Here is a 12,567-nt window from a genome sequence, read left to right on the forward strand (position 1 = left end):
GGTGATCCATCGCCTTACATACCATTTACTTATCTAAAGTTTTGGCCGTACCTTAGCTGTAGGGTTCCACCAAAAGTATTTTAAAATAGAAGTCTGACACTGAGTCTTTTGTACTGGAGCTGCTGGTTGACAATATTTTGCACAATGTTCAATATCTTAAATATGACCACAGTAAGTATTTATTGTATTTTCAGAGAGCTGTATTCTGGTCAGGGTGGAAAAGCCTCTGAAGCAGCATTTTATATGAAGTAGGATACTCATTTAACTTGCTCCTGAAAGCTGCACCTCTAAGCCTTCACAACTGCTTCAATATTAGATGTGCAAAGTCATCTAGTGGGCCGGATTAGAGCTGGCCCCATGTTTGACACTCCTGATCTTGAGCAACTACAACAGTAAAATGCTACTTACACAAGTAAGCATTAGTAATAATGATGCAATAATACAATGTTCAATTAAGGAATACTCACAGGGGGCATTTTTTGCATGGTGAGTGATATGTACTTTTCCAACTAATACATGTGCTTTTAGGGACTGTATGGAAACTATTAGGGTGGAGAGTGGGGTTGGATCTTGAATTTCATTATATATATATATGTATGGATGTATTATTATTAGTGCTATTATTGTTATCTATCATAAATCTTAAAAGGGAAGAATTAATCTAGCAAGAGAAAAAGGTAAAAGACCCTCACAGCATTAAAAAAAAAACATAACCTGACCACCGCCACCCTTTATCATTGTGTACTTGAGTAAAATTGTGAATGTAGGACTTTTACCTAAATACATGCATATTTAATTTAGGTATTTCTACATTTACTTAGAGGTAAATAATCTAAATAACCTTACCGTCACTGATGAAACTGTGCTGTATTTTGAGTCTGCACAATGCACCATTAATGGCTGCGCTTCCACTCCGCGCCACCAGAGGGAGACAGCTGTATTTTGATATCACGCGCTGTCATTGATAATCAGCGACAGCGAGTTTGTTGTTAAAGGAAGTGGTCAAAAAAGTTGTGTATACTGTGATACCAACCGACAGAGGGAAAAAACACCATGAAAGAGAGATAGGGCGTGTTTTGTTGTCATATAACACAAGCGATTGCTTCTACGCAAAACCCAAAGCAGTGATTATCTTTTCTTCATCTTTCTCTGATGCTGCGCTGAGAACAAGCGAGCAGTCATCATGAACGAGAGTTTCGACCGAGCTCCTGGATCGGGGAGAAGCCGAAATCTCCCCACAGACCCCGGGCTAGCTGATATCGTCGGGGACGGGGACACCAAAACCCAGCTTTTCAACCAAAGGGAACCGCTGAGGCAGCCGCGAACATCCCCGCCTTTCGCTGAGAACAACATGAGCGCGGCCAACGCCATTGCTGCTGGAGGTAGGGAGCTGTCAACTAGGCTAACGGTAACTGAGCTAATTTGGCTAAATAGCTACTTTCAGATTCGGTTTCGTGTAAATGCAACTGACATGACATGGCCACTAAAGGCCAGACTGTGTTTCCCTGAATTTAATAGTAGCTACAAAATTTCCTCCGCCTGACAGCTTGTCTGAGAAGCACGTAGTGGTTGAAATACTCGTTTAACCTGTTGTTAATCTGGTGTTGTCAATTAGTTAGCTAGCTGCTAACTAGCGTTCCATTAATGTTAGCTTGTTCAACCGTTAGCATTTTGGCGTTGCGACATGCACCTGTTGGATTGTTATTTCATGTGAGGTAACGCAGCGTCTAAATAAAGCTCCCACTCAAATGTCACATCGTTGGTTAGTTACGTGTCACAGTTAAAGCTGTCTTACCCAGCTAAAACTTTGGAGAGCTAACATCCACTGCAGCTAACTAGCATAATGTAAAGTTAGCAACACAAAACAAAGGGGAAGAATCAGTTCCCCTTTTAAAGTATTTGGCCTTAAATTGGAGGGAAGTAAAGTAACAGTGAGGTAAATCACGGTGTAGATATACTGATAAAACCATATTCTTTGAGTATCAGTTTCACAGAATAAGACCAGTGTTTGGAGCATTGGATGCCCTATTGTGATCTGTTTCTAAAGGACTATGCCTCTGTATGGTCATGGTCAAAACCACGTGATTACATAGGCAGGTCTGAAAAGCACAACTGCATCTGTATTAAAAGTCTCCTAAAGTACATTAGTATCAACTAGTATGGGTGGAAAATGTATATATAATTCCTGCATGATCCAGTACCCATTTCTGGGATGGTAGCCAACCAGCCAAACACTATCCCACTCCACTAGGTTGATGTGCACTGCACTCTAGCTGTACCTACAGCATGACCTTAAATGTTCAGTCAGGCAGTTGGGAGCTGTACCTGCACACATGCATGCGCTGCAGCACTGGGGGGCAGGTGCACACACACTCTGCTGCCAACATTAGTCTGTGTGAAATGTGAAGTGTGCGCAGCAGCACTAAAGTCAGTGGTACATAGCAGGGAGTATTATGTATTATGTGCTGTATTGCAGCTTTACACTTATTTTTTGTACTTTCTAAACCCTGCACGACAGTCCTGTGTAGTGGTGTGTTCTGTTTACTTCTGGTGCACTATGCCTCTGATTTCCTATTGATCCGTGTTCGTCAGATCTCATAAAACGGCTAAAACCAGTGAAGAATTTATTCTACTAACAAGTAGTCTGTGGTCTGAGTAGCTAAAGTCTGGTATAGCTTATTCCTCTGTGTAATAGTCTCACATTGCTGTCCAGGAAGTATCAAAAACACATCAATGAGCCACATTTTTGCAATGGGTGACGTGTCTTCATTACTATAAACATGGACATTGTAGGTTTTTTTTTTTTTTCTTTATGTTGAGTCAGTCCCATTTACAGAAACCTTCTGCTGCAAATGCTTGCTGGTGCAAAAAGTCTTTGGCTGAAAATGGTCTCAAAAAACAGCACAACGTACTCCTGTTTGAGTAAAGTTTGCTCAAAACTACAGTGCCCAGCTGTTATAGGGAATTAATGTATGTTTGTGAACCATTTTGAAGGATCAACATTTTTGAATCAGTAGTTTACAACAGCAAGCCTATATATAGTATTTCCAGCTTTATCTTGAAAAGAAAAAAGAGAAGGTGAACATGTGGGTTAAGTAGTGTCACAGAGGCTCAAATCACAGACTGAGAACATCTTTCTTCTTCTTCTTTCAGACTTTAAAAGACAGAACAAACCCCAACAAAGTGCGAATGCCAACAGTACGTCTGCCTCCATAGGTTTTAATGAGGTGGATTCCTTGGTCAAGTCATCAAAGCTTTCAGCCAGTGCCCCAGAGTTTGTCCCCTCGGGAGTCAGCCAGTATGAAGTAAGAGGCATTTTACACTATCACTGCCTTTACTCTGATACTATTGCTCTTATTGTTTTATATTGTTAAACAACATGTGTTGTAATGGTTCCAAGCTTCCAAGTTGGAGTCAGGAACTGTTTCAGTGTTGCATCGCTAATTACGTCTGTAAAGATCAGAATATCTTATACATTTAGATGTCTAACTTAAATGTTACTTGGCTAATTTGAAGTAGCAAGACAAAGTGCTTTGGATTTTTTTTATTAATTTTTACTGTGATTTTTGTGTAGGACCCCTCTTATTATGATGACAATGAAAGCTACTACGGTGAACCAACCTTGGCTGAAACGGTCACAGACTTCCTCGGCCACCTGAGCTCCTCACCAGGGTCCTTCGAGTCAGATGTTGAACAGATAACTGCCATGCTCAATTCCTGGGTTACTACTGAAGAGTTGTTGAATGAGCTGGTGGAACTGATCTACACACAGGTTTGGGGCGACATATTCAGTCCAAATTGAAACGAAACCTGTCTAAACACAGCATTCACTTTGAATTTAAATATAAATGTATGTTAGTGACAAAACACACGATTGTATAAGGTACCACACTGGGTATTAAGTTTTCTTCTCATTGCAGTCGACGGCCATTCCAAACTTCTCTTACACGGGCGCCAGGCTCTGTAACTACCTGTCCCATCACCTCACTATCAGCCCACCAAGTGGCAACTTTCGACAGCTCCTCCTGCAAAGGTGATTTTTTTCTGTCTTTACTGGATTTAATGTGGATTAAAGATCTCATAACAAATATTGGCTTAACTTGTCATTAAATACAATTTCTTTATAATTAGAATGTTGAAACGAAGGTGACAGTTTTGTTACAAGATGATGCAAAATCATCTGATAGAAATTTTGGTATCACACGAGCAGTAATACAATTAAAATAATAATAAGGTCAACATGCAGAGCATCTTGACCTGTCTCTGTTCAAATGAATATTAAAAAGGAAGAATGTTGTCTGCTCTAGATGTCGAATAGAGTATGAACAGAGGGATGCAGCTGTTCGCGGAGAACTGGAAACCCAGAAGAAATTCCACTCCTTTGTGCTCTTTCTGGGAGAGCTATACCTTAACCTGGAGGTAAGAGGTTCTCTTGTTTAAATGCATTTATTTAATGTGTGTATTAAATTTTACACAACACAATCCTGACTTCCTATTTGGACCGTGGTTGTTTGGGTAACACCCTGCTTGAATTGCTGCCAGACGTTTAGGATGTCTGGTGATGCTGCTGGTGCTTTCCGTTGTATTCTGGTCACCTGTATACATGTTGTAGATCTCAGTGGAGGGATTAACTTTGCAAGTTGGGTTCATAAGCCATTAACACAAGAAGAGTTTGCCTTCAATCTTTTCATTTTAGTAGTCAGTCGTTGTAATTTGTGCCAATCTGTTTTTGTGTCTTCAGATTAAGAGAGGGAAAGGACCTCCAATTCGAGCAGATATCCTCCTCAATGGTCTGAAGGACCTGATGAACAGCCTGTTCTCAAATCCTGTGGATGCAAATCTCATCTGCGCTGTGAAACTGCTTAAGGTTTCATATCTCAATATGTTTACACATTGGTATTGAAAGCTTTCCAGGTAGTTTTGTTGTTTAGGGCAGTAATGAGAATGTGTTTTGCATTTGCAGCTGACAGGCTCTGTCCTGGATGACGCGTGGAAAGAAAGTGGGAAACCACACATGGATGAACTGATCCAAAGAATAGAGACTATTCTACTGGATGCCACCTGCAGCAGGTGTGTATATCAATGTGGTCTTTTGTGTGCATCGAATACTCCAGGCTTATGCTTAAGGTTACGTTAGATTTAAAAAGCTTGGAACATCTGAGATGCTGCATCTTTGCAGAGACATTCACAGAGGTGTCTGCTAATATAGTTGCACCTAATGATCATGTGTGACAGTCATCCAGCATCAAAAAGCTATGGATAAATAAATATTTCACAAAAAATGAATCAAGTATATATAGATGAGGTCTTAGGTTCAGAGTTTTATGAACAATGGTAATGAAGCCAATGTTTACCAGAGTGTTATGTTTTAACACACACTGCACTTGAAACATGTGCCATCATTCAAAAATCAGCTATAACCTGGCAAAAGACTGAGCAGTTCAGAGTTAAACCCTCATAGAGGTCCTGGGTAACTTGTGTTGATACGAGCATATTTTGTTTTTCAGAGATGTCAGACAGATGCTTCTAAAACTAGTGGAGTTGAGATCAAGTGACTGGGGCAGAGTCCGTGCTGCCGCGGCAGCCAGCAACGCCACACCAGACAACGACCCTAACTACTTTATGGTGAGTGTCAAATGTACCATACTCACCATTTTTCTTCCTTTTTTAAAATATTATTATTCTTTTTCATAATCTCTGTATTTCTGTTTGTCATTTGTTTTTCTCCTGTTAGAATGAACCTACATTCTACACAGAAGACGGCACTCCTTTCACAGCAGCAGATCCAGGTGACTCAAGAAAATATGTACATGACAGATCAGGACAGGCTAGCATTGGCTGTGTATCAGCCTGTCTATAGCTAGCTGTGTTTAGTCAGTCACAGGCACAGTTGACATGCAAGATAATTCTCTGGTGTCTGCTTTTAAGTAATAAGTAAAAAAAAGAATAAAATAAAACGGTTAAAAGACTAAAAAAAGAAGGGGTAACATTTCCTAATTTATTTTTTTGATATTAGAGTTATAACAGTTATATCTATAAAACAGTGGTTTTATAAGTGAAAGAATGAATCAGTTCTATAAATTGTACTGTTGTTAAATGTTGTTTAGTATATTGCAATCGATGCAAAGGAAAAATTGGCATACTCATTTATATCAATCATGTGCACAGTTAAAACTGAAGCTATGCCGCCTTTTAATTCTAGGCAAAAATTCAAAATGGAAACAGTGTTGATAGAAATGGACTTTACATTTATTTGTGATGCGTTATTGTGCTGATTGTAAAAAAAATCAGTTCTGTAATTGGAAGATGGCAACATGAAGCAGTATGCAAACAGCTTTTTATGAATACTTTTGTTATTTTTATTATTAGCACTTAAAATATATTTATTTGTTATGTGATATGTTATTCTCCAGCTAAACTACTATTTATTTGAAACGTTACTACAAAATATGCTGGTTAGAAAACGGACGTTTCCTCACAAACACACTGCATAATTTATTTTAGATAACAATATTTGTAATAAATTTGCATTTTGGCTTGATTCATGCTGTTTACTCTTCTCGGCCATCTCACTCAATAAGTCCTTTAAATTGTGGAAAAAGCAGTCATCTCCTACTTTAAATGGGAAAACATCTGCAGTCATGTTCCAGGCTCTTCTGTGTTTAAGTGTCATTGTCTCTGCTTTTACAGAATATGCTGAAAAATACCAGGAGATCATGGACAGGCAGCATTATTTCCATGACATTGATGGAGAAAATGGAAATGACCTGTAAGTACATATCAAAGGAGTAAAAATAATATAGGTGGGGCATGCATGATTTTCTTTTAGTGCACAGCTACCAACTTTACTGGATGACCTGTTGATGCTTGTTGCTATGGATACCCTTCATAACACATACTTTTCCACTTATCTGTAGTGATTTTTATAAATCTAGATTTTTTTTTGGTGCGAGTTGCTGAGTGTTTGAGATATCAGCCATAGAGATGTCTGCCATCTCTTCAGTACAATGGAACTAGTTGGCACTCGGCTTGTGCTCAAAGTCCAGTTTCATGTAGGGACTGTTGTCTTTCTACTGAACTACACCTGCCAACCACATTACTGTGCAGAAGGAAGTGTGCATCTCTTAGCTCACCTAGCGCGAGGTGATGCCATATAGATGTTTACGTCTCGCACTGTCATGAGCCTCTCGTAGACGCACGCCTCCTTCTGAGCAGTGATCCGGTTGACAGGTGAAGTTCAGTAGAAAGAAAGTAGCTCCTACATGAAATGGTTCACAGCAACATGTACAAGGCAAGTCTGAGAGTCATTGTCCCTTTGCAACACAGAAGCTGAGTGTCACTGAATGAAACTGGTCCTATCATATATACTGTATATTTCTGCTGTAGTACGTGCATTTAAAAATGTCCTCAAAGTAACAAGTTGGGACAGTTTCATTTCTCATATCTGTGTTATTCTTCACCAGCCTATTGTTATTTTTCAACCCATATCTATAGAGGTTCAACAGTACCACCGTGCTGGTACATCTTGGGTCATGTGACTACATTGTGGCTTCACACAGGTCATATAACCACCTGTGGGCCCCTGAGCTTGGCAAAAGTGTTTGACTGGCCCACAATGCAACAGGGTCGACCGTTCCCTCAGATTCAGTGTAGTCAGCAGTTCAGTGTCAAAGAGGGCTTAGCTCGCTCCTGTCCTCTCTCTCAGAACTGTGCGTGTGTGTGTGAGCTTGTGTTTTTGTGTGTCGTGTAAATGCCAGTTACTTGCACATATTATCATTAGTAATGCACACTCCATCTGCACATACAGTTAAAAGTAAATCACTGGTTTTGTTGTGTTCACAGATACGACTCTGAAGACGAGATGGAGCCTGAGATAGAAGAAGCTTTTGAGAATTTTTGTTTAGAATCAGAGAGGAAACGACAACAATGACGTGAGAGTGAAAAATCCGTGTGACACAACAGGCACATACTGTACTTCTCCCACTCGAGTTGCTGGAATGTTGAAAAGCGAAAGGAAACTAGCATCAGATAGGTTCAGACTTTTAATTTACTGCAAACAAGCAATTTAACAAAAAGAGCTGTTCTTAGTTGCACTTCTGACACTTTTTTCAGTCAGTGTTGATTAGTAAACGGGGACAATCAACAGGGTTTACTGTTCGGAATATTGAGTTCTAACTTTTTTTTTTTTTTTCTTTTTTTTTTTGACATGAAAGTTCTTTCGTTGTTGTTTTAAATTCTTTCAGAAACTTATTTCCTTTACGCCTAAACTAAATGCCAAGAGGGAAATAGTGTGCTGTGGATTTTTTTAGAGTTTTTTTTCCTGAAAAGACAGATTTTATCAGATGTGTGCATAATTTGTTGAATGCTAATTAACGCCCCACGCAAACAGTGCAGGCCAAAAAAAAAAAAAAACATCGTCAGAGATGCGTGATCTTAATGTAAAACGCACTGTAGAAGGGTAAGGTGGTTGCTTTACTACATATACGTTGCATTTCCAGCCTTCATCTTGACTTTTGAGAACTAGCGTCTCTCGTCAGATTGCCAATATTCAACACTATATTCAACGCTATTCACTTTCTCATCTGGCTGCAGTTGAGTGGTCGGGAACTCTGTGAAAGGCTGTGCAGTTTGAAACCTGTTGTAAGAAAACAAATACTTAAATTCAGTTATAAACAGGAAAGTGAATATAGTAAAAAAGTAAAATAACCAAATTTCTAAGAATACATGCATCTAAATTTAATTTGTTTCCTGAATGTAGCTTTAAATATCTAGACATCTTGCAGTTTGCAGTGGTCGAGGTGACGTAATGCAGCTGCAACAAAGGATTTAAAGTTATCCCAAGACTGAAAGACTGTTTACCAGCAATCCATGGAGCCCATGAAAAGGAATGTTGTTTTATAGTTTGTAAATATTATTTATGGTATTGTTTGCCTGCAATAAATTCTTTATAATGTGAGAGTTTATTTGCTTGATTTGTTTTTGAGCCCTTTTGAGTCAGAAAGAGATATTTGATGCCGAGAAACCGGCCCAATAATGCAAAGCTCTTAACATCCTGTCAGAGACAAACTGCACGAAGTTGTGTTTTTGCCTGTATAACTAACTCCATCCTGATCTGATGTGATCACAACAAGAGCTTTAAAATTATATAATATACGAATAACAACATTTCATATCAGAATAAACTAAGAAATGTCATCGTAATTTCTGTAACATGTCATTTTAAAGGTCTTCTTGTGGTCACATCAGATTGGTATATAGTTAGTGAAAAGGGCATTTGCAGAATTTGTCCTGTTGCAGTGTTAAAGGTCAAATTCTGTCGTCCTTAGCGTCATGAAAATGTGACTGGTTGATAGATTATCCTCTTAAGATTTGCAATGACATATGACTTAATGAAATTATGTGTGTGTTATTCTTTTATACTGGCTCTATGTGTGAAATGGGGCAAAACATAATTGTAATGAAGGAGGGATGAAAAACAGGAGTGATAGCACATACAGTACTAAGCTGCCATTGGTGCAATGCTATCATCTATTTTACAACACTAGGGACATACTGTAGACCTTTAAAAATAAATCACCATGAGACATGGTCCCTCCAAATTAGCATGACAGCCACATTCTGGGGGGGGTCTGGCTTATGGACTAAGGGAAGTTCATTCTGTATGTGCTGCAGCCTAAAAGAATAATTATTTTTATGCTACAGTCACATTAAACGTGAACAAACTGGCTTGATTTCTTGTAAAAACAGAGGAAGCAGGTCGTGAGCAACGGAAGAAGGAATGACCAACATAATTAGCAAGAAATTGGTAAAAAGAGAAAATTAAAAACTAGTTAAAAATTAGTTAAAACAACAAAAACAAAACAAGGAAATGACCTGGAAAGAGTGCTTTAAAGATTATAATAATTCTCTGACATAATTTTAAAATGTAATAATTACTATACATATAGTCTTTCCCTAGCTTTCCCCAAATTTTTAAAAGATAACTTTCCAAATCTATTTTTTATTGCAATTTGTGGGACATTTCTTACCAAGTTGCTCATTGCCTTTTTTTCCCATGTCTTTGGCAGAAATTGAACCAGTGTTCAAAGCTTTCAATACTTACTATACTGCACAAGAAAAGTGATGTCGCTCCAGGTTTCAAAGGGTTAATGTTCCAATCCAGAGATTCTTTGTGAAGGGACTTAATGGCTGTGATCACAGGCACAGTTATACTGAGTTACCAGGTGCAGCAGAACATAATTCATATAAAAATAATATATTAAAATTGCAGTGATTCCAACCTTTTTTTTAAGTGTATCTTTTTTTTTACTTTCAATGCTGTCAATGAAAAAAGACTATAGATTTACATCTATAGCACCTCTACCACATGAAAATAACGTGATAGATACTGTTTTTTGTTGTTGTTTTTAAATAAATAAGTCCCTTTTCTTAGGATTAATGAAAATATCGCAGCAAATAAATTTGATCATGCTGTAAAAAGGTAATCGGATAATTGCTTTAATTTTATTTTGAAAGTAACCTGTCCTGTTCTGCTCTACATCAATATGCTGTGTAATGAATTCAGAAATATTTCCCAACTTGGAACAAGTCAATCTGAACCATCTCTGCCATCATGTGGTGACTTTGTGTCTGTGCAACACTTTGCAGATCAGACTTCCACAAACAATCACCTCTGATGATTAAGACACTGCTATTAGGACAGGAAAACTCTAAGATTTGGAAATATATTCTGTGTCCTGATAAAAGCAAGAACAAACATCATGCTCTTACAGTATCTGTAATGCAGATAACAATTTGCAGTTCTTAAGAAGATTTGTGCAGAGATACTCCAGCATGCTTATTTACAGCAAACTAGTACATGGAAAGAGAAAGCTGATTTCATTCACAAGTTTCAGACTTTTAAATGGCCCAGTTAGCCATTGTTTTGTGCTTTATGCAAACCTTAAAGTATCTGGTTCATCAGAAACAACAACAATTGAAATATTGATAGATATGGATAATATTTTTACACAACAATACAACTTTGTTGCTTCATATTTCAAGAGTGAATCTTAAGTCATAGTTCACCACTTGTTTTTGAATACAGTACAGTATGAGCCCAAACATTCAGGGATTAGACACCCCAAAACACCTGTACACTCTAATTATCTAATTAATCAAATCTGTGTAATTCATTTTCTTAATTCCACATGCTTGTTATTTTGGTTTAACACGTATTACCTGTACTCCAGTTTGCAGCATTTCAGCTCTATGAGCATACAAAATGGGCAAACATTGACAGTAAATGAAATTGTAATATTGAAGGTATAGTATGCAGGAATTGTCAGCTACTCTTTGTAAACAGTCTCCCCAGCAAAAGTGAAGTGAACACCAGCCCCAGATTTACTACAATTTGCATTTCTGTCTGTGCTGTGTCCACAACATGTGTCATGTTGGATGCATGTTGCTTATGGCACCCAGCACCTGGTTGCTACTCAACCTCACCTGCACACTGTGCACAGGAACATCCCTGCAGAGTCTCTGGGTAAAGACAGATAAATGCACCACCACACACTTCTAATGGGTCATAAATGATGACTTGGAGGAATTACTTTTGTATGAGTTCATACATTTATTTTAGGAAACTTCTGCAGAGTATATCTTTAAGAGTAGGTTTGCAAAGATTCATTTTTACCAAAGGGTTAAAAAAAATTAAAGATACAGAATAAAAAGACAGTGGTAAGTGGTAATGAGATTAATTAACCTTTGTATAAATGAACACCAATTACCGAGGAATATTATTTTAAAAATCCTTCAGTGTGCACATTATGTTTAAGCTTTTGCCGCCACCTGCTGACCAAATTGAGTAATGAGTGTTTAACCATCGTGGCCCAGTTGGTCAGAAGTAATCTGATGAGATTTTGGATATCAGATTGAATCGAATCTTGAAAATAGGATGTTCAAAAAAGGATTCTGAAATCAGATTAGATCACGTAATCAAGTCTTGATTTTGATCTGGCTCATATCCTCAATATGTGTTGCTTAAAACCTTTCAGTAGGATTGGGATACCTTTGATCCAAGAAATCAGGATTACTAAATAGATTTTTAGTTTTAAGTTTAAAAAAAAAAGTTAAAAAAGATGTTGTCCTGATAACATAATCCCCAAAGATCTATCAAACAAAAAATATTTGGTTATAATCTTTGGTGGCTGCCTATGTTGTGACGTGTTGTCCCATTTAGAGCACTGTTAATCTGGATTTAGTAATCTTGAAAAGTTTCCAAACTGATCCAAACTAATTTTTTTTTGCACAACTGGTGACAGATCTTTATTTTGATCATCACTATTTATACCATTGTTGCTCAAAGTGTGGCCTGCGGGACAATGGCAGCCTTCGGAAACATTTTATGTGCCCTCTGAACATTATCTGAAATGCATGCATTATATTTCAATCATTTGCAGTCCATTTCAGTCCTTTTACTTTCAATAGCTTATATTTAATACACTACTAAGAGATCAATGCTGGTGCTGTTAGCTAAAGTTAGTGATTTCGGTGGACAGCTACCGTGCAGCCCACAGTCACATGCTG

General features: G+C 37.9%; 1 protein-coding gene across 1 annotated transcript; it reads left to right on the plus strand.

The window, feature by feature from the left end:
* Positions 1–980: 980 nt before the first annotated feature.
* paip1 (poly(A) binding protein interacting protein 1) lies at positions 981–8,956 on the plus strand. The gene is made up of 11 exons (XM_050051737.1): positions 981–1,382; positions 3,154–3,305; positions 3,575–3,772; positions 3,921–4,033; positions 4,308–4,419; positions 4,742–4,867; positions 4,964–5,070; positions 5,508–5,625; positions 5,735–5,789; positions 6,691–6,769; positions 7,843–8,956. Exons 1-11 carry the CDS (start codon positions 1,184–1,186, stop codon positions 7,928–7,930), a joined length of 1,347 nt encoding a protein of 448 aa, XP_049907694.1. The 5' UTR covers positions 981–1,183; the 3' UTR covers positions 7,931–8,956.
* The last annotated feature ends 3,611 nt before the right edge of the window (positions 8,957–12,567 follow it).

Source organism: Epinephelus moara, chromosome 8, assembly GCF_006386435.1.
Source record: "Epinephelus moara isolate mb chromosome 8, YSFRI_EMoa_1.0, whole genome shotgun sequence".
NCBI lineage: Eukaryota > Metazoa > Chordata > Actinopteri > Perciformes > Serranidae > Epinephelus > Epinephelus moara.

Bases quoted from the DNA above. Each gene is read 5' to 3' on its own strand.
- paip1 (XM_050051737.1), top strand. From the start codon at position 1,184: ATGAACGAGAGTTTCGACCGAGCTCCTGGATCGGGGAGAAGCCGAAAT. The intron at 5,071-5,507 runs GTGTGTATATCA...TTTGTTTTTCAG, and splicing joins CTGGATGCCACCTGCAGCAG to AGATGTCAGACAGATGCTTC. The intron at 6,770-7,842 runs GTAAGTACATAT...TTGTGTTCACAG, and splicing joins GGAGAAAATGGAAATGACCT to ATACGACTCTGAAGACGAGA.